This window comes from Cetorhinus maximus, chromosome 5, assembly GCF_964194155.1.
Source record: "Cetorhinus maximus chromosome 5, sCetMax3.hap1.1, whole genome shotgun sequence".
In the NCBI taxonomy this organism is placed as follows: Eukaryota; Metazoa; Chordata; class Chondrichthyes; order Lamniformes; family Cetorhinidae; genus Cetorhinus; species Cetorhinus maximus.
The window spans coordinates 68560091-68582908 of NC_135883.1; the positions used below are offsets into that span (position 1 = coordinate 68560091).

Consider the following 22818-nt stretch of genomic DNA (forward strand, 5'->3'; position numbering starts at 1 on the left):
GTGCTGTCAGAGGTGCTATCTTTCAAGTTAACATTAAACTGAGGACCCATCCACCCTCTCAGGTGGACATAAAAGACCCCAGCATCACTATTTTGAAGATGACCTGGGGAGTTCTCCCCTGTGTCATGGCCAATATTTATCTCTCAACCAACATCACTAAAAATAGCAGATTATCTAGTCATGTATCTCATTGTTGTTTATGGGACCTCGCTATGCACAAATTGTTTGTAGCATTTCTTACATTCCAATGGTGACTAGAATTCAAAGTCGGCTATAAAGCGATTTAGTATGCCCTGAGGTTATGAAAGGCACGCTTTAAGTGCAATTCATACGATGTCCTTACATAAACATCTGATTATGTTTACGGATGACCATATTTTGAATTATGGTAATATTCTGCAGACATCTGTATAAGTAGCATGGGATTTGTCATGGCTACTAACCTCAAACTGTCAGAGACAGTCTTGCCTTTGGTTTAATTATCACATCGTATTTTAATGGTAAATTACATGATTTCAGTGTTGCTGAGTTGACAGATAAACAGTGGATGCTTTTCCAAACTTTTTGATGCTGTATTTTATTCTTGGTTTCCATGTTTTAATTATCTTTCTGTTCAGTTGCTCAAACATAACATTATATTTTTGTGTGATACTGAGGCTGTACAGAGCGAGATGAAATGCTCTAATTTGGTGCCTTCACTGAATGGTCTTTATCCACTATTAGGTTTTAGCTGTCTGAACATTTGTTATCTTATACATTCATAGTCTTGCAAGAATATGAAGAATAAAAAATGAATGTAAAGATACAAATGCACTTTGGAATGATTCTAAATCAGACTTGTGTGGTACTGTGGATGTGTTAGTATTTAAGTGCATCCATAATTAACAATTTTAGACAAATCACTTACACATTTCTGGCTGAATGCCCCACATGTACAATAAAAGAATTAGATGATGGAGATCTTGACACCAAATGCTGGGGGTCAAGTTTAAACTTGCCACTGATGTGTAAAGCCGGCAGTATGGATTGGGCTGCCCGTGAGAGAATGCTCCCCAGTCTTCATTGGGGAAATGACAATTGACCTGCTTCGGCAAACATTAATGGCAAACCATGTCCCCACGACTTAATTCAGTTGTAGCGTTAGGGCAGGCACCAACACAAATAAATCAAATAATCCAGTCTTCTTTATTTTCACTGTGATTGCTGATTTCATTGAAATTTGTACACACTGGTGAGAATGTGGATGCAAATTCAAGTACAATAGTATTGGAATTGCACATAGTGGCACGGTGTCAAGATCCCTAGGAACTTAGATATTGAGCAAAGAGTAGGAGGCCATCAGAAGTGCTTTGTTGATGCAGAATTGAACCTTTTATTTCAAAACAATCTGGATGCAATGATACAAAAAATATTTAGAGTAGAAACTATTATGTAAAAGGAGAAAAATCCCCTTTATAAGGAGTTACAAGAAAATACTTGCAGTAACCCAGGACAACGGCTATGGGGAGGACTGATAATTATTTAATGACATCTGTTTGCAAGAAGACCAGGAAAAGACTGACAGAGGTGATAAATGCCTTACTCCTGTGTGTGTTATATGCACTAAATGGAGCTGTCAGCATTTGAGAGCAAACATGACACTTTAAGAGACCATTATCAAACAAATGGCATAAGGATTTTGTGTACTCCACTAACCTCAGCTTAACTGGTCATTCATCTCATTTGCAGTTTGTAGGATCTTGCTGTGTGCAGATTGGATTCTGCATTTGCCAACATACCAGTGATTGCAGGTTCAAAAGTAATTTATTGAATATGTAAGCACTTTGGGATTTTTTGAGGAGATGATAAGATGCTATACCAATTCAATCGTTCCTTTTATATATAAGACTGCAATAGATTTTGAGGGGAAATTTGCTCCACTGTTGACCATATTCTGTAATTACATTGTGACAGTTAATATACCAAATATGAACAGTGCATATTATATGGCATATATTGTACAATATACTTGTGGGAGATTTACTGTACAATTGATCTAGCATCATTGGCTGTAAAATGGTTTGTGATGTCTGGTGGTTGTGAAAAGCACTATAAAAGTCTTTCTTTCTTTTAAGTTCATAATGCATATCATAGACTGCATATTGCATGATTCATATTGTATGGTATATATTCTGTGTATATTGGACAGGATGTATTTTACAGTGCCTTTTGTATGGTATATATTGTAGGGAATATATTGTTATACTTTGTTTTATATTGCTCTTTGTAATAGCACCTTGGGACATTTTATTATGTTAAACTAAATAAATTTGTTATTGTTGCTGTAGATTATATAATGCACAGTACATAATGGGTGGGTCCTTACCTAATGCGACATGTGCGAGTTAGATTGTACGTGTATTTTATGATATGTATTGCATGAGATATATTGTACTGGGTGTATTTTATGGTACATATTGTACAATGCATATTGTGTGGGACACTGCGCAGGACATATTGTACAGATTATATTGTACTCTATAGGTTGTAGGCTGCATATTGTCGAGTATATATTGTATGGTATATATTATATTGGATCTATTGTATAATGCACATTTGGGATCAATTATATGGGATATATTGTTCGGTATATATTTTAGGGTATATATTATGCAGGATATATTGTATTGTACATGTTGCATGGGATACATTGTGCGGTGCATATATTTGGTCTGAACTGATTATTTTTGAGGTGAATTAGCTTGTCTTGGTTTTTTTACAGGTACATACTGCCAACAGAGGGAGGTTGAAGCGATAACAGAGGGGATCGAGGACGACAAGGGCTGCTGCTGTTGTTGCGAGCCAGGGCATTTGCCTCACATGTTGTCATTCAACGCAGCTTTTATCCAACGCTGGCTGGCCTGGGAAGTTACATCATCTAAATACGTACTGGAAGGCTACAGCATTAGTGACAACAACGCAGCGTGCATGCTGCAGATGTTTGACCTGAGAAAGATGCTTATCACCTATTACGTAAAGGTAGTAGTACACCAGTAAGTTTCTAGTATGTTATTTTGTTTCATAAATAGGTTTTTTGCCTCCACCTCCTACGGATTTTTTTTTTTAGATCTCTTCCTCCTACAGCCTGTCAGAACTGCCAGCTATAATAAAGCAATGAGAGTCAGACTGCAACTCAGCTTTAACTGAAGCCTTTTTTGGACAATAACTGGGAGAAGAGGAAAGCGGGATGGAGATAGGTTTGGGTTAGATTTTATTTGGCTGGTGGGGAAATCCCTCCTGGCGGCCTAGCTAAAGTTCACTGGATCTGCTTGTGGCAACTGAGTCTAAACCAACTGTTGGTGGTGTTGCCAGACCTCCCGGATTGTCCTAAAGGCTCCAGGAATTGAAGATTAACCTCCAGGGTACTGTTGTGAGCAAAACCCAAGAGTAAATTGTTATGACCAGACCCCCAAGTTGTTGGTACTATCTGGTGAGGGACCAATAACTTTTGTTAAAGTAAACAAAAGTTTGAGATCCAAGACACTTACTAAGAGAATAAAGCCTGAAGATTCTATGGTTTTTGAATAAACATAATGAACTTTACCATCCAAGTTTAGAAAAATAAAACTATTTACAATACAATATCTATACAATATAGAAAACAATATATAATACAATACCTATATTATACTTCAGGGTTAATATGAGGTAAATGTGAATTAACAGGCAAACTGTGGTCTAACACCCACACTGCACATTGAATAGCAAATGCGACCAAGACAGATCCCGCAGATTTCTCCGCAACCCACCCAGACGTCAGTAAACACTGTGAGTCAATCAATCTCATTGAAACTCTGTCTCTCTCATGAGGGATTCCAGTCTTCACCTTCGAAGATCTAACCTTGGAATTCTCCCCAAAAATCCCCCATAACTTGGATTGCCTCAACGACTGCAGGGTTTCAGTCTCGTCTCCTGAGACTCCGTTCCCCTGGATTCCTGAGTCTGCACTCCAGCACCAACTCACAAGCACAACTTCAGCTCTTTGGCCACAGTGAGCAAAACACTACTGTTCCAAAGTGTTACCTTTTCCCCAGTGTCCTGCAGCATGGAGTCACTAATCTTCTTGGCCTTCTTAGATCTTCAGGGCTTCTCCAAAGCCCCCATTACTTAAACTCTGCCAACTACAGCCCTTTTATGGCTGGGAGCCTCTTTCTATGCTCCTCTCTTTCTTTCCGGGACCTCTCCCTGTCCCCTGTTTGGGACTCCCATTTGGGATCTCTCCCTGCCCCCTCTCCTTGTCCCCTGCCTGGCCTCTTCTCTGAATATGGTATCCCGCTCCTGGGTCATATGACCCTGTTTCTCGCGCTGTTTTCTTTTTGCTCAGGCGTCCTGGGCCCGTCCTCAGCTCGGAGAACTGCAAAACACTGGATTGCACCTGCATCACCTGCTCCAAGTCTGGGCATGCACAAAACTCCCAAGGCCAGTCGGGAGTTGGAGTTCCCAACCCCCACTCACCGATAATGTAAGTCAGATCTCATAACAAAATTCATTGGGATGTTTAAAAATTTACTTTTTAAAAAAAAATTCATTTAGCACTTTTGTTTGGTAGTTATAAAAATATGGGAGCTGGAGAAGGAGGCTGTTTGACTGATAGTTAAGAATCTTCCAGTTGGGTAACAAAGAGACTGTTCACTTTCTGATTGGCCATGAGAGGGCGGGGCATTTTGAGGGTAGGTGTGTCAGGTGACCAACGCTGGCAAGGTGTGGGGTGGCGGGGGCACCTCGAGGATGAGTGTGTGGGCACATGGGGCCTGGACAGTTAGAGTTGGGTGGTCATGTGATGACACCTCCAGGAATACAGAGTTGGTAACCCTAACTGTAGGCTTGTCACTGCACTGTTAATGTCCAACACAGTACATTTTCCCAAAATCACTTCTAGCTGATGTCAATTAAATTTGCCTGCTCCGTCCTCCATCTCTTCACTTCCCGCTCTACCCTAGTGCTGTTCCTCACACAGCAATAACTAAACAGGCTTATTAAATATTTAAAATTGGGATTTTATGGTTTGTAAATTGTCCTATAGCTCCAACTGGTTAATAATGTTCCACAAGCTGTAGAGAGAGAAGGGGGATCCCAAAAAGGAACATCATAGGAACTGACTTGTGTCAAGGATTCATAAGAAAAGTTTTACATTTATATAAATCTGAGATGCTAGCGACCGTAATATTATTCTACAGCTCTTCTTTTGACGCCAATTGAAGTTTAATTGAAAATTTTTAAAACCCAGCAGATTTCACTGGGTGTGAAATGAGCAAAGCTTAAATAACAATCCACATTGAGCTCCTCACAACTTGTTCCATGAAGTTTGACAGGGAGAGAAAGTGTTAAAAGTTCAGTGGTGTGTCAAAGTCCTTATTACAGGAAATGAAGGGGAGATACACTTGTTGCTTTCCCTTGAAATGCTTTAGATATGCACCATGTCTCCTGCCAACACAAGTTGCCTGCAAAGATGCCCGCCAATACACGTCTGCGCATGCGCACTGGGTTGCACATGCGCAGAAAACCAATGATGTCAGCCTAGTTAAAAAATGCTTGGAAAGTAAAGCCACACATTTCGGCAGTGAGAAAAAATGTTTGCAAGTTATTCTGTGGCGACAATGAATGTTTGCAAGTTAGAATCACTGCGCAAGGGACGTACTGTACATTGTAAGGGAACTATCATAGGAATATGAATAGGCTTTCGTTCATTTATACATTTCAGTGCTATAAGCACTTTGAGGCTGTAATGAGTAAAGGTATATGATCTTCAAGTATCGAAAGCACTAGATTTAAAGCCTCCCATTACTTCCACCTGACTTGGCAGCTTTAATTATGGAAAGATGTCTGATAGGAAACAGGTGAAGGGATTACAGACCATTTGTATGTTTATTTAACAGGATAAATGGGCCAGAGGGGTGGCCTTGTTTTTCTCTATATAAGCATCATACTGAGGTTGGGGGAGTTCTGATCTCTGTCGCTCGCAATGATGTCACGGAGTGAAGAGGTACAACTGCGCATGCAGCGCGTTGACAGCAAACGCAGCCTTAGATGTGGGGAATAGCTCAATTGAAGCATGCAATAGCAACAGTACAAACGTCACAGGATCTAATGACTGGTAGTCACACTTTAAGGAGGTGCAAACCTGCTTAACTCCTGAAATCTTTGGCCCCCTTAATATGGTTTAAGCGGTGCCTTTGCTGTTGATGCCTAAGGTGATTCCAAAAGTCAGAGCCATTTACCCAATATAGGAGGTGCTAGGGCTAAGGGGGAATGGTACGAGTGGTGGGGACTGCATTTGGAAATCAAGGTTGGATATTATTTCTAGTGCTGATCCTGAAGCGTTTGGTACATCTTATTTAATTATACCTTTTCATTAGGATCCTTGTGGATTCCATACAGGGGTATTCAGCTGTGACCCCAGTTTAGGGGATGTCAATCAACTGTTCTCTCTTTCATCAGTAAGCAGCTTTGAGAAATAAATGCAGGTAACTTCTTTAGGAGTTGAATTTGATATTGGCATACAGTAGTGGAATTAAATTTCTTTCCATTTCAGAGCCAGTCCTTTGGGTGATTGCTTGTCAGGACACGCTCCCTCTCTATACGCCAGACTGTCAGACCACTGCCTGATCATCAATATACCCCACTTTTCTTTTAATTCATTTATGGGATGTGGGCATTGCTGGCTAGGCCAGCATTTATTGCCCATCCCTAATTGCCCTTGAGAAGATGATGGTGAGCTGCCTTATTGAACCGCTGCATTTCATGTGTTGCAAAAACACCCACAGTGCTGTTAGGAAGGGAGTTCCAGTATTTTGACTCAGCTACAGTGAAGGAACAGCAATATAGTTCCAAGGATGATGTGTGACTTGGAGGGGAGCTTGCAGGTGATGGTGTTTCTATGCATCTACTGCCCTTGTCCTTCTAGGTGGTAGGGGTCGCGGGTTTGGAAGCTGCTGTCAAACCTTGTGCATTGTCGAGCTCTGTGTCAATCTGCAAAGGCTCCCAAAGGCAAACCTCCTGGGAGGACCCATATCTGAAACACTTGCCCCTCTGTAAAGTTCAACAGCAGCAAGTTAACTGCCAACAGATGAATTAAGGTTTTTTGTATGTTGGTCATCTAAGGGCTCTGAGTTTAGCTGCTGGCATAAACTCTCCCAACCATTTTGTGCTGTGAGTAATAAAGATGACTTGGAATGATATAGTGCCTTTCACAACCTCAGGGCATCCAAAAGTGCCTTACAGCTAATGAAGTTTTTTTTTAATGTATTCGCTTTTGCACAAAACAAGATCCCACAAAGAGCAATTTGATAATAACCAGAGGGCAGATGGAGTCCCTTTTAATGTCCCTTCTGAAAGATGGCACCTCCAACAGTACGGCACTCCCTCAGTACTGTACAGCAATTTCAGTTAGATTTTGTGCTCAAGTCTCTGGAGTGGAGTCTAAACTCATGACCATCTGACCCGGAGGAGAAAACACCCACTGAGCCGTGGCTGACACCATTATTGTGAAACCAGAGAGCAGGAGTAATTAACTTGCGCCAAATGTGATCATAGCTGCAGGGTGTGGTTGTGATAGAAATGACACGGAGGACAGCAATCAGAATGGGACATGGTTGCAACAAACAGATGCATGAGCTCAAAATTAACAAGCGACCAGTGCTAAAAAAACTCAGGACACAGGTGGTTAATCAAGAAAGACAGGGTCAGCTAAACCAGAGGGGCCGCTGATAAATTGTTGGAATGATTTGGAAGCAGTTGAATTTTATGAACTTCATGTGCTGATGAACACAGCACACCTGAGCACTTGGCTACTTCGCATCGGAGTTACTGCTGCTCTGATCTGCAATGGAATCTGCCAGGACAAGAAATGAGAAACTTCCACATTTTTACCGAAGCTCTGCACTCTGAATTCAGTCCCTAATCCCCTGCCCCTCTCCATTGCCCCTCTTCTCTTAAAAGCCCACATACCTCTCCTAACATCTCCTTTGACATGCAGTCCCTTTCCCTTATGTATCTGTGAAGCACTTTCAGATGACACTGTTAAATGCGTTGTATAAGTGCAAATAGTTCTCACTAAAGCAATTTTCTTCCTTGAAATGAATGTTTTAAGAGGTGTATTAAATTGCGGTGTTAAACAATGGTTAAAAAGTAGCATTCAAGTCATTCCTTAATGTCTTCTTTGAACCATTGTTAATGAAAAGAATTGTACTGAGATCAGCTGGTATAAATGAGCACATCTGTTATAACAGTGAGATGAGATTGTGTATTAATGAATTTTTCTCGGCAGAGCATAATATATTATTTGATTCGCTCTCCAAAACTGGAAAACTGGTTAAGCAATGAATCCATACAGGAAGCTCTGCATCCATGCACAGCATGGAATTACATCGACAGGGACCCAGGGGTTTTTAATGTGAACATTGATGAAGACTATGACCATTGCCACAAGGGAATCTCAAGAGCCAGCTTCTGTAATGCTTATTTGGAGTGGATTCAACACTGCACCAGTAAAAGGACAAAGGTGTACAATTAAATGATATTTCTTTATTCACTCTCACATAATCTCATTCCTAGTCATCATGTTCATTTCTTATTGCTTCCATATGGTCTTACATGGAATGTAGAGCATAGAAACAGGCATTCCGCTCAACTGGTCTATGCCAGTGCTGTGGCTTCCTTGGCATACCCTTCTATTTATTTCCCCTTCATGTACTTATCTAGACTCTTCTTAAGTGTCCCTATGCTATTTGCCTCATGTGGTAGTGAGTACCACATCCTCATCACTTTCTGGGTAAAGAAGTTCCTCCTGAATTTCCTATTTATTAGTGACCATCTTATATTTATGGCCTCCAACTTTGGATGACCCCCACAAATGGAAACATTCTCGACGTCCACTCTATCAAACTCCTTCATAATTTTAAAAACCTCTACCAGGTCAAACCCCTCAGCCTCCTCTTTTCTAGATTAAAAAGCCCAGCCTGTTCACTTCATTCTGATAGTTATTAACCACTCAATTCTGCTATCATCCTATTAAACCATTTTTTATTTAGAAATCCCATTCACAAAGCTAGCACATTTTTCTCTTTAAAAATAATGCTGAATTATGACTCCAACCCCACTCCAGAACGTCACTGAAATGTCTTGGGGTGCAGGCTTCCTGTAGGCATTACATTTACTGCCTGATTTTTAAAAAGACCTCTCTCTTCCCCCACATACTGAAGCCATGTTTTCAATGGGGCAGGACTGTAACTGTGTGTCTGTGGGGCATAGGGCATTCTCTCGATTCCCTTCCTGAATCCTTCCACTTGCATCTCCTCCTTTAAGACCCTCTGTAGGTACCACTCTTGCCTCTGAGCAGATGACTGTAGGTTCAAGTCCCACTCCAGGCACTTGAGCACAAAATCCTGCCTGCAGAGTACTCAGATGATTATTTGTGTTGCTTAATGTAGCCAGGACATCAACAATCTGTTTTGATTTAAAGTATGCTGGTAAAACACAGCAGGTCTGGCAGCATCTGTGGAGAGAGAAACAGTTAACGTTTAAGAAGAGTCATATGGACTCGAAACGTTAACTCTGTTTCTCTCTCCACGGATGCTGCCAGACCTGTTGAGCTTTACCAGCATTTTCTGTTTTTATTTCACATTTCCAGCACCCGCAGTATTTTGCTTTTATCTTGATTTAAAATATATTTATTTTGGAATTCTGTGTTTGTTTAATAATTCCTGATGCGTGGAAGGCTTTCATTCTTGTAATTACTAAGGTGCTGTCACTCACTCTCTTCCACTTGTATGAATTTTATTTTTACTTTTTTGCTGTTAATGTCTCAAAGTCATTACATGGAATACAAAACGTTAGAAGTTATGCTTCCATATATAAAGCTCTGGTCAGGCCCCATCCAAGTACTGTGGTCACTTCTTGGTACTGCATCTCAGGATGGATATATTGGCTTTGATAGGGGGGCTGTATAGATTTATTTGAATGATACCAGGGCTGAAAGGGTTAAATTATCAAGACTGTTCACATAGACATACATAGTTGTATTCTCCTGAGTATAAAAGATTAAGAGGTCATCAAATTGAGGTGTTTAAGATAACTCAAGAAAAACTATATCCTCTGGTGGAGAAATCCGGAATGGATGCAATCTTAAAATTAGAGCTTGGCTATTCAGGGGTGATGCTAGAAAACACTTCTTGGCACAAAGGATAGTGGAAATCTGGAAATCCACAACCCTCTCCTTCCAAAAAAAAGCTTTTAATGCTGAAGATCAGTTGAAAATATCAAAACTGAGATTGATAGATTTTTGTTAGGCAAGGGTATTAAGGGTTAGGGAACCAAGTCAGAGGAATGGGGTTAAGATGCAGATCAGATTAACAAACAGGCTCAAGGGGCTGAATGGCCTCCTCTTGTTCCTAATTTCTCTTCCTACCACTTGCCCTTTTCTACTTGTATGAATTTTATTTTTATTTCTTTGCTATTGCAGCGAGCTATTATGACCTGGATCCGAGTCCATCGTGCTTCTACCAGCTCTTTGTAAGAGCTATAATAAAAACAGAAAATGCTGGAAATCCTCAGCATCTGTAGAAAGAAACAGAGTTAACATTTCAGGTCACAATGACACTTTATCAGAACTCTTCATCACAACCTGAAACGTTAACTCTGTTTCTCTCCACAGATGCTGTCTGATCTGTTGAGTATTCCAGCATTTTCTGTTTTTAGTTCATGCTTCCAGCAACTGCAGTATTTTGCCTTTGTAAGAGCTATCCATTTGTCCCACTCCCCTTCACTTTTCCCCACAGCCCTGCAAATTTCTCCCTTTCAAATATACATCCAATTTCCTTTTGAAAGATATTATTGAATGTTTTCACCATCTTTTCAGACAATGCATTCTAAATGTACCAACTCACTTAATGGAAATAGTTCTCCCCATCTAACCCCTGGTTCTTTTGCCAATTATCTTCAACCTGTGTCCTCCTGTTACCAACTTAGAATTTGGTTATATACTTGAAAAGTAAAAATTTGCAGGGCTATGCTTTTTGAAGGGGAATGGCCTCCTGTGTTGCAAGATTCTGTGTCTAAGTTGTGCTGTCAAGTGTACAGGTTATAAGTTACATGTAATGCTGACCCATTCTGTGTTGTGTTACAGCCTGTGAGAAGTGATGGAGATTCCCCACTTGTAACCCTTTGTTACAGCCTCTCTATTTTTGGCAGAAGAGCTTTAGGAACGGCAACACACAACATGTCCATCAGGTAATCTGCCATGATTTTAGCCAATTCAGTTGCAACACTTGCAGTGCACATTACAAATAACATTGTTACAATCAGTTCTGTGGTTGGGGGAAGAGATGATTTTAATCAGAGAGGAGCAATTACAATGTAGCAGCTCCATTTCCTGCCGATCTCCCATTGGACTTATGCATAAATACAAATCAATGAGCTGTGAGATACATGATATCACCTCCACGTCCAATGGCACTTTTACCATTCCAGAGTGGGACACACCCAAACCCATCCTCATGCCCTCCTCTTCGACTCACCTTGTCTCTCCAAAGCTTTTCCTTGTTGCTGGTGGACCTTTTTCTCCCCGATTATTCAGCACATCCCACCACCTCTCCCCCATTCCCTGCCGACCAGCTGTGGCTTTCCTTCCAAAATGGAAGAGCAGCTGACTGGGGACTGGCCTGTAAAAATCTTCTTGACCTCCAACGGGGTCTTCCCCTTACTGTCCCTCCGTTCCCTCCCCCATAATACCCTCCCTGCCCCTATCATCCTGCCTACCTCTCCCTACTTCTCCCCAGTCCTCCTCTTTGGACTGCTGTGAAATTACTGGGAAAAATTCAGCCAAAATTAAATAGTCTGATATTAAATATAGATGATGAGAATGGAAACACACTATTGTGATGGAAGTGACTTTATCTAAATATCCATCCAATCTAATCTTGAATGTTGACAAAAGTTTCTGCCTTAACTGTGCTAACCTTGGAAGTGATTTCCACAGCCTCACAACTTTCTGCGTAAAGATGTTTCTCTCATTCTTTGTTTTAAATCTCTTAAATTTAATCTTGTACCTATGGCCTCTTGTTCAAGGTCCCTTATTTACTGGAACAGTGCTGTTTCTATCTATCCTGTCCCATTCTTTCATAATTTGAAATACTTCTATCATATTTTATTGTAGTCTGCATTGTACTAATGAAAGAAGCCCCAATTTTTAAAATCTTTCTTAATATTTGTATTTCCTCATACCAGACAGCATCCTAGTGAAACTGCTGTCCCCTCTGTAAATTCTCAAAATTCTTCCTACTATATGGAGTTCAATACGGCACATCGTACTGAGATCTTATAAAGGGTGTGTTCTTGTGATAATACAGATTTTTCTGATGACACCAAGGTTATGTGGGAAAAGTTATTCACGTGATGAAGCTAAATAACACTCAGAGATTCGGAGCAAATAAATGGATGGATTAAACAAGTGTCAGATGGATTTTACAGCAGTCATAAATGTATGGCCCAGAAACCATGAAACCACATATACCTCAGAAAGTTGGCAAAGATAGAAATGGAAATGAATTGAGTTGTGACTATTGACTTATTTTATCAAACTGTCATCAGTGAGGTGAATCAACATTCGGGTGTTCCAAAGTGTATTTGATTCCAAGTTGAAACAGATCATTTTAACTATGGATGAGGCCACATGTGTGATATTCTAGAGCAAGTTCAGAGCAGGCATTCTAGCAGTGAGCTATACCGAGAGGCTGAAGTTGGTTTTAGTGAAAAGAAGATCAAGTGCAAATATAATCCAGGTCTTTGAATTCCTGAGGCATTAATAATTTAAATCATTACAGATTATTTACTTCAATTTGTGGACTGAACTAGATAGCACAGTAGAAAGTGAACAAGACTCGAGCAATAGTAGATATGAGGGAAAGACTGTCAGCAGTTTTTTTTATTCTTTCATGGGATGTGGCCTCCTTGGCTAGGCCAGCATTTATTGCCCAACCCTAATTGCCCTTTAGAAATCTAGTTATCTCTCAGTAGAAAAGCTAGGCAAATATTAGGTTAAGAACGGGATTAATTCAATAAAGCTAACTGCAGACAGTGATGATCAGATACTCAGTGGGACAAGGTTTATTGTAAATGTTTCTTGAATTGGCAACTAAATAATTTGTAAAAGAAGGAAAGTATTAAAGGAAGCATTTTTTTACCCAAAGTATCCCCTTTTGTATCAAAGAAAACAAATGGTCTGTTTGGCTAGTGTAAGTTTTCTTGCAGACAGTAGGGAGATTTCCTCAGATCAGTGAGTCTCAGCAGGAAACAGTGAGGCTCTGGGCTTCAGACTGGCTGGACAGCTGCTTTGGGACTGTGGAATTCCGGGAAACTACACATCTGCGTAGGAATTGGTTTCCGAGCTGATCAAACTTACCTGGGGCCACCATCTCTGATTAAGCAGTATTCTGGGAGGTTTCATCACATGATCTTCTCATGCCTTCAACTGCCCCTCCCACACCCTCCTGCCAATGGTTTCCTGGTATGTTAACTCCGGCTACAATCAGACAATAATGGTGACTACAATACTCACAATGCTCTGTGCTCCAGAAACCACTCTATCATAAATAAAAACAGTAAAATCTGGAAATATTCAACAGGTTTGGCAGCATCTGTGGAGAGAGATACAAAGTTAACATTTCAGGGCAGTGACCTTTCATCGGAATGGTCCATCCATTTACCATTTGAGTGTGCATATGCCAGTGCTCCTGTGTATCCTGGGCGCATTGCAGCCCTGCTGTTTGACAGGTATCTGGCCAGAGCCTGGAACAAAGTGGGAGACGAAATACCGCAATGATTTTCTCCAAGGTTTGTTCGCAGGAGTGTCTGGCAGATTAAACTTTAATTCTACGACAATCCAGGAGAGATGGTAACCCTCCGACAAAGTGGTCTTTAAAAACAAACTAAGTCAAAATTTTCATCAGTCTGTCCCTTTCTTCTGTAAAATGAGGGAATACTTCCAACCAAACATTATCTTATTAGATTTTCCTTCCCCATTGAGGGATCAGAGAAAAATCTAATGGAGTTTTCTATGTGATAAATCATCTCTCCCTTGTGATGTAAGAGGTCAGGTCAGGGGGATCCATGATGGGACCAGTGGCTCATCTCATTTAATGTTTACTAAATACTGAGCAGTATGTCTGAACATTTGATTTCCAGTCCAAAACACAAAATAACCCTCCATCATGTGCCTAACTGTGCATGTGCAACCTTTTTAAGGAACATATTTGGGAGAGGAGCCACTCCAAAATATTTATGCAGCAGACAAATCGAAATTTTGTTTATCCACAAAATAATTTGCACAGAATATTCATGGGGCAGATCCAAAAACTGCAGTAAACTTACTGCAATAAAAACTTGTATTTATACAGTGCTATTAACATAGTAATACATCCCAAGGCATTTCACAGGAACATTATCAGACAAAATTTGACACTGTGCCACATCAGGAGGTATGACCAAAAGCTTGATCAAAGCATTTGGTTTTTAAGGAGCATCTTAAAGGAGGAAAGGGAGATGGAGAGATTTAGGTAGGGAGTTCCATAGCTTAGGGCCCAAGCAACTGACGGCATGGTCAGCAATGATGGAGTGATTAAAATCAGGGATGATCAGGAGGCCAGGATAAGAGAAGCACAGAAACCTCAGCAGGGAGGGGGCGGGGATGGGGCTGGAGAAAATTACAGAGATAGGCAGGGATTTGAACATGAGGATGAGAACTTTAAGAAATAATATTACGAGTCAACAAATCCAAGTACTGATCAGAGCAATGATAAACAAATTGGCTTTGTTCCTGTTATGGGGAATGTGCCTGCCCTGAGTAGCTCAGATCTCCTGTTCATCAGTGGATGTGTGCGTGCTGTCAGAATGTTTGTTGACCTCATAATTTTCAGTAGCTCCCAGATGACAGTAGGACAGTTGTTTTAGTTTGAAGATCCAGTTTATACTTCTGTCCTTCTGCATGAAAGAAAATAATTCCTTGAAAATCCTCTGTCATGCTTCTTATTTCCTGGGATAAACAATGCAGCACACAGTACTATCCTTCCTAGCTCTTTTCCTTTCTTCTGTTTCTCATCTAATGGATTACTTTTTTCCCAGATGTCTCTTGTCCAAATTCTTTTACAAGTTTAATGAATTGAAAGAAGGTCCACACAGGAGTGAGCTCAGCCAAGATGACAAGTGCAACTGTGGCTCAAGGGGCAGCACACTCACCTCTGAGTCAGAAGGTTGTGGGTTCAAGTCCAGAGACATGAGGCCGGATTTTCATCCTTGCAGCAGGTAGAAGGAGTTAGGAAAATTCCTGGCTCGACCTGCCTCAGGAGAAAGTGCCCACAAGGATGGGATGTTTGGGGTGGCTGAGGGATGTGTTATGAGACAGCCTTTCAATAAAGCTGTGTTATTTAAAAATCCCAGAGGGAAACTTTAAACAACTGCCATAACCTATATTTTTAAGTGATATGTTTGAACTGCAACTCTAAATTCAGGAATCAGACCACCAGTTCTTGGGAGGTTTTATATTAAACTAAATGAAACATTTTATTAAGTTAGAACACATTAAACACATATACATGGCTACAAATTACTTCTATCATATCTTTTAATAAATTCCCAAACTAATCTCCATTAAGGCAACAGCAACCCATAGACTTTCAACAGATACCAAGCAAAGCATTTTCACCTTACAAATTCAAAATTAGGTTCTTTCCACTTTGGTTCCTGTGGAGACAGTTGGAGGCTTACAGCTGCTTTGATCTTACATTGCTTCTGCCTCGCACACACGAAAACTGCCCTCTGATATACCTAGCATATCTCATTGAATGTAAATTCTCATTGTATTACCAGCCTCTTCTAACAATAAAACCCCTTTCATAGTACCAATTTTATTAGTAATATAAACATATTGCTTTGTCTCTGCTAGTTCGGTGCCAGATTTCACTCGCCTTCTTGAATGCTCTATTCAAAAAATGCAAATGCACTCTACCTCTCTTACATCTCAAAACTAGTATACATCAAAGCACCCAGACTAGCTGGCTTTGATCCAATTAAGACAAACCCACAGAGTAAAGCTCTATTTTAAAAGAAAAATATTTTCCAGTAGTATTACATAACATTAATAGCTTCATGACAGGGGAAGAGAGACTGCAGGCTGCAGTTGGGCCAGCAAATCCAGAAAAAGTTCGGAGGCAGCTACAGGGGCTACCAGGTGTGGAGGGGGCTGTTTAAAAGGCCCATCTCAGAGCTGTGGGACTTTGTCCCAGTTGTAATAAAGGCCATCTAGCCCTCACCACCACACACTCCCCATGTCCCATCCATGCCAGCTCATGCCCCCCCCTCCCATCCCCTATGCTAAGGTATGCCCCCCCAAACAACCCTCATGGCCCAAGCCAGGGAAGCCCTCCAAAACAACCCCAATAGCCTCTCATGCTCCTATGCCAAGGTATACTCCCTCAACCCCTATGGCCCTGCATGCCCCCATGCCAAGCTAGAGCATTTCCATGCCCATTTTCCCACTATGCATGGTATAGAACTAATGGACCCTATATTGAGAGTAGGATGTGTAAAAAAAAGCTCATTCATTGATAACCTTCTACTTTATTAAAAAATGTTTTATTATAGGCCAATAAAAGTGTCAATCATCCAGACCCTTTAAAGTATCAATAGCAGAAACTGCAAGCACTTGAAACCTGTTTATCTTGTATAAATAAAACATTGTGCAAATGACAGCAAAGATCAGAAAGCCAGAGCTAACATTCAAGTACTATTTTCACTGGGGCTCAGGTGTTTCAACATGCTAATGGAATTCCAGGCTCTTAGCCATGCCTCATTATATATTCTTTGCCAAGAGCCCAAACATCCATTAGAGTCCTAAGATACCTGAACTCCAGGGAAAGCATAGCTTGATTGACAGCTCTGGCCCTCTGATCTATGCTGTCAATTTCACAATGTTTATTTACACAAGATAAGGAGGTTTCAAGTGCTTGAGTTTCTGATATTGATACTTTAAAGGGTCTGGACGATCAACACTTTTATTGGCCTTCAGTGAAAATGAGTTTTTTTCTAAGGAAGTGGAAAGTAATCAATGAATGACTTTTTCAAAGCTTTTTTACACATCCTATTGTCAATATAGGGCTCATTGGTTCTATATAGTGTATAATGAGTGAATGGGCATGGAAGTGCCACACTTTGGCAATGGGGGGTCATGAGGGGCCATAGAAGGTGGGTGGAGGGCATACCTTGTCATTGGGAGCATGAGGGGTGCCATAGGGGACTGGTGTTGGCAAGGGGCATTGAAATTAACTTTTAAAAGGTTCCCTAATGTAGACTTTTGTTCATGACACTCCTGAGGTACTGTGAACCATGACTCTTTGAAAAGCTGGCCTGACTCCATGAAAGTTGCAGAGAACGAGTACATGCTTATTCCCGCAAATGGAGCTGGCCATGTTGGGAGTGCAGGCTGCACGCTCATGACCTGAACCAGCCTGTATCCTTAAAAGGCACTCCTGAAAATTGGAAACCCTGGGCTTGGGATCGGGAATCCCAGAATTGGGACCCACCTGCCATTTTTAAAGGCCTCCCGAGTAATCCTGACTCAGCAAAAATCCAGCCCTTGAACCCCATAATCCAGCCTGACACTCAGTGCTGCACTGTCAGTGGTACCATCTTTCGAATGAGAAGCTACACTGAGGCACCTTCTGTCCCCTCAGGTGGACCCAGCGGACCTCCACAGAATATAGTAAGAATTGATACGGATGAAATGCCTCAACTACAGGAACGTGAGGCAAATGCTCAAGGCAGATTTAGGCGATTGCCTTATGCTGTGTTAATGCCACAGGAAGAATGATAATGATGACTATAAGACTGTAGGGACAGAAGAGGCCATTCAGCCCCTCAAACCTATTCTAACATTGAATTAGATCTGTACCTTAGCTTCATTTACATGCTTTTGTTCCAAATCTCTCGATACCCTTACCCAACAAAAATCTATTAATCTCAAATTTGAAATTTTCAACTGTTCCCCAGAATCTACAGCCTTTTAGAGTCAGGAATTCCAGATATCCATGTCTGTTTGTGTGTAGGTGCTTTCTGATTTCATTGCTAAATGGCCTCACTCTAATTTTTAGCAGTGGTAGTGAAGTTAACAACTGTTATTCTTAATTTGAAGTTGTTTGACTGGAATGTTTGGTAATAATAAATACTGATTGCTGCATTATTTACATTGTCTGATTCAAATTATCAGATGATTCAATTTTTCTTTGTGCAAATTAAACACTGGAATTATTGAGAATAGACTGTCGAGGAGATGGGTATGTTGTCACGACTGGATTAATGAGCATGATCTAGTTGGGACTGAACTATGTGTATGTCTTTGCAGCTTGGAATCATTTCTGTACGGGCTCCATGCATTATTTAAAGGAGATTTTAGAATCACCGCCAAGCAGGAATGGATCTTTGAAGACATAGATCTGCTTCACAAGGTCGTTGCCCCAGGAATCCGAATGTCCCTGAAGCTCCACCAGGTAAATCTGGTATTCAGAGTCTCCGTGAATATGGTGAGATACATTGACAAGGCACATCAGTAAGCCACAGGGATGCAGTGAAGTATGGTAAACTCTCCATGAGTTTGGTGATAGCATAACTTAGCTAACAGGGTCATAGAACAAGAAACATAGAAGGACATAGCACAGATGGACACCATTCAGCCCATCATGCCTACACAATCAATCATGACCCTAGTAAAAGGTTCTTCAAATGGTGGAATTGGGATTAAAGGTGCTGGCTTAATCACTGCTTGTGGTTTCCCTATCACCTGACATGTGTAACATGTTCTGCAGAATTTGATTACATCCCTATGCAACCCTGGCCAATAAAAATGTTTCTGTACTTTTTCCCGTGTCTTTCTAATTCCTAAATGTCCCCCCATTAGAATTTAATGAGCAATCCTCAGAATCTCATTTCTATACCTTAATGGGATAATAATCTGATGTACCTCTCTCCGGCTTTCATTTGCTGAAACATGATACGGCCTCCATTTTCTCACTAAAATATCACCCTTAAGGTAATAACATTCTAGAATACATTTTGTCTCTGTTTCTGAGTAAGCTGTCTGATATAACTGTTTTAATTGCAAATCCTTTTACTGCAATTCAATTAACTTGCCTTGAGTTAAAGACTTCAGCTGAATGGTCCTCTCCTATGTCTTTCTGAACAATGTTATCAAACACAGTGCCTACTAATTGGATTTCAATACCTTCTTCCTGCCTTTGAACTGCTTGTCCTTCTTGTTTTTCTTGCTTCAACCTGTGTGCCTGTGATCTCGTTGTCATACAATCTGGAAACATTCCAAGATGCTCCTCTTGTAACACCTCTGTTGAAAACATTTTTACAGGCTATTCAACTACCATAGGCATCACCCACATTTGTGATCCAGCTATATCATTACCCAGAATAAATTGAACCCCTGCAATGGGCAATTTTTTCACCACATTAACAGTCACTTCACCAGTTTTCCACTTATTTTTTAAATTTACCTTCCACAATGGAATAGGTTTAGCATCTCCATAAACCCCATTTATTATCACCTGTTCCTGCAATACTTCCTGTGAACAACAAATATCACTATCCCCCAACATTAAGATTGACTAGCCCCTGTGTCTCTTAAAATTTTAACATCTTTACTTACTCCACCCTGTACAGATGGAAAGCCTTTCCCTTCACACACAAAATCTTTAAACATTTCTGCAACCTGCTCCTCAGAATTCTCTTTGGGTAAACTGTGAACACATTCCCACTTCTTTACCTATTACTGATTCTCCCTGTTTTACTTGTACGCAAACCACTGGTTTCTCCTGTGCCTGAACCTCAGAACCCATAGTACTTTTACTTCCAGAACTTTTCTGCACCCCAATAATTCCAACAAGTTTTCCCTGCAATTTCCAGCACATTGACTTTGTGTGTCCTACTTTATTACAATGAAAACACCTCAACTTTCGAATGTCACTTCTACACTCAGCACCTTCCTTTTTATTCTGAGAAAAAACTTCATGGGAATTTCCAGCTACTCCTTCTCTTCCCTGACTACCCATCTTCCTTTCACCTTCTCACTTTTTATCTTTTTCCGATTTGAAAGGGTGACGATAAAAAGATTTATCTCTATGAGCTAACTCATAATCATCAGCTATCTCTGCTGCTTGTCTTACCGTTTGAACCCTCTGTTCCTCCAAATGAGTTCTCACTACTGAAGGAATTGAATCTTTAAATTCTTCCAAAAGAATTACTTCTCTAAGAGTTGCATAGGTTGTCTCTATTTTTAATGCCTGCATCCACTAGTCAAAATTACTTTGTTTTACTCTCTCAAACTCAATATAAGTTTGCCCAGGTTGTTTTCTCATTCCTAAATTTCTGCCCGTGTGCTTCAGGAACCAATTTATATGCACTCAAAATAGCCTTTTTCACCGCATCATAACTCACCGTCATTTCTTCTGAAGCATATACTTCATGTGCTCTACCCACCGACCTGGATTGTAACAATATTGTTCAGTTCTCCTGTGGCCATTTCATCTGTTTAGCTATCTTCTCAAATGAAATAAAGGATGCTTCAATATCTTTTTTCCTCAAACATTGGAAGAGCTTGTATAAATTTAAACTTCTCCCCACTGGGTTTTGGGTTATAGGTTTTTTTCCATCAGAACTTTCCTCAGAATCTGTAGTCTCTTTTTTAACTTCCAGCCTTTTAAGCCGATATTCTCTGTTTCTTTCCTTAGTTCTCTCTTCCATTGCTAACTTTTCCCTCTGGAGATCAAGTTTTCTCATTTCCATTTCTATTTGAAATAGTCTTTCTTTTTCCTTTTCTTTTTCTGCTGCCTCTAGTTCCAGTTTTTTCATTTCCTTTGCTTGTTCAAGTTCAAGCTTCTTCATTTCTAACTGAAGTCGCACTACGTCCAGCTGTGACTCACTCGTGTCAGATATCACTTCCAACTTCAAATGCTGTGCTATCACTTCAACTATATCTGCTTTCCTGGCCCCTGCAGGTAACTCCAATTGTAATTTATCCGCCAACTCTGTTAACTTATTCTTGGATACTTTCTGTAACCCAATCAGAGTTATATCTTCTACTCCCAAAAAAGATGTAACCATGGATACACCCATTTTGCAGTCTCACCACTTCAAAATTACCTCACACCCACTCCTGAATTCAAAGTACTTCTCATACTCGTAGCCTTAAGATTCACCAATGCAAAAAATCAAGGAATTTCAAATACAACCCACAAAGAGCCCCCAATTATTATGATGCAGCCAATGGTAAAGGCTGAGTTGTTCAAATCGCAGAGGGAAATTTGAAACAACTATCATAACCCATTTTTGCAATTTATATGTTTCGAGTGCAGGCTTTGAATTCAGTATTAATAAGACCACTAAGACTCAAGAGGTTTTTTATAAAACTAAATTAAACATTTATTACTACAAGAAAGACTGTAAACACATACAAACGTCTACAAAATTGCTACAGTAATAACTACAAAAATCCTTTAATTAATCTGACTCTCAGTTACACCCCCGTTAAGGCAACAGTAAATCTCATAGATTTAAACAGACACCTGGCAGTCGCATTCAAAATGAGTTTCTTTCAGCTCTGGGTCTTTGCAGACAGCAGTTTGAGGCTTCAGGCTGGAGGCTTCTCACACTTGTCAGATCTTAAAATACCTTACACACAATCTCCTTCCTCCTTTATACATATCTTTCTCTTTGAATGTAAATTTCCCATTGTATCACTAGGCTTTTAACTTTACCTCTTCTAACAATAACATCCTTTCATCCCACTAATTTTATTAGTAAGCTGGAAAAAATAAACACATTGCTTGGCGTCTTCTAGCTAGGTGCAAGATTTCACCCGCAGTCTTGAATGGTTTCTTTTAACATGCAAATTTACACTTTACCTTCTACACTCTTTACGTTTACCTAATAAGCATCCCAAAACTACAATACATCAAAGCACCCAGACTAGCTGGCTTTAATCCAACTAAGTCACACACATATGTACACATAGGCACAGACCCCACTAGAACTCTATTTTTAAAAATAATTTCCAATAACAATATAGACATTAATATCTCTTCATAACAATGGGGACACCTTCAACACGACTGCACTTTGAACACAAATTCTTGTTGGGGAGGAGGCAGCTCCAGCTTTACTTCCAACTCATGGCTATTGAGGGAGACCCTTCTGCCTGTTGCACACAGCCTGGCTAAATCTCACCTTGAGAGGTAATTACCTCGGCGTCCCACCCAACAGAAATAGAGCACTAACACCCCAAAGGAGGCGGGGAACTGAGGCAGTTGGGGATGGGACCAGAGCAACCTGACCCCTGGGTCAAGGGTGTTACCTTTTACAGAGGAGCACCAACCCCACCCCCCCCATCCCCGTACCCTGTCTGCCATTTTAGGACAGGACTGTCTGTTGTTTGTGCTCCCCCCCCCAGCTGTGTCAGTAGGTACAGGGTCTTCAGCAAGTCCTTCCTGTTCTGCACGTCCTGTTGACAAGGAAAGTACGGGGTCCCACAATTGGCATATTGCACTTCAGCAACTTGCCATTGCAAAATCACAGCCCCTGATGCTCCACAGGGTGTCATGGTGGGAACTCACTGTTGGTGAGGGGTCGGAGTGCACCCAGGGTGAGAGACCAGAGAGCACTCTGTAGAAAGGAATCAGATGGTGCATAGTTGGCTTTGATCTCCAGATCACTTGTTTTCACATTTATTGAAAT

General features: G+C 40.6%; 1 protein-coding gene across 1 annotated transcript in view; it reads left to right on the forward strand.

Annotated features, from left to right (window-relative positions):
• LOC144680701 (pecanex-like protein 2) overlaps positions 1-22818 on the forward strand; it is a 211603-nt gene that overhangs the window by 140364 nt on the left and 48421 nt on the right. Inside the window, exons 26-29 of the mRNA XM_078541957.1 lie at positions 2762-3018; positions 8306-8539; positions 11162-11265; positions 18428-18572. Of these exons, the coding sequence (XP_078398083.1) occupies positions 2762-3018; positions 8306-8539; positions 11162-11265; positions 18428-18572 (740 nt within the window). The remainder of the gene's footprint in view (positions 1-2761; positions 3019-8305; positions 8540-11161; positions 11266-18427; positions 18573-22818) is intronic.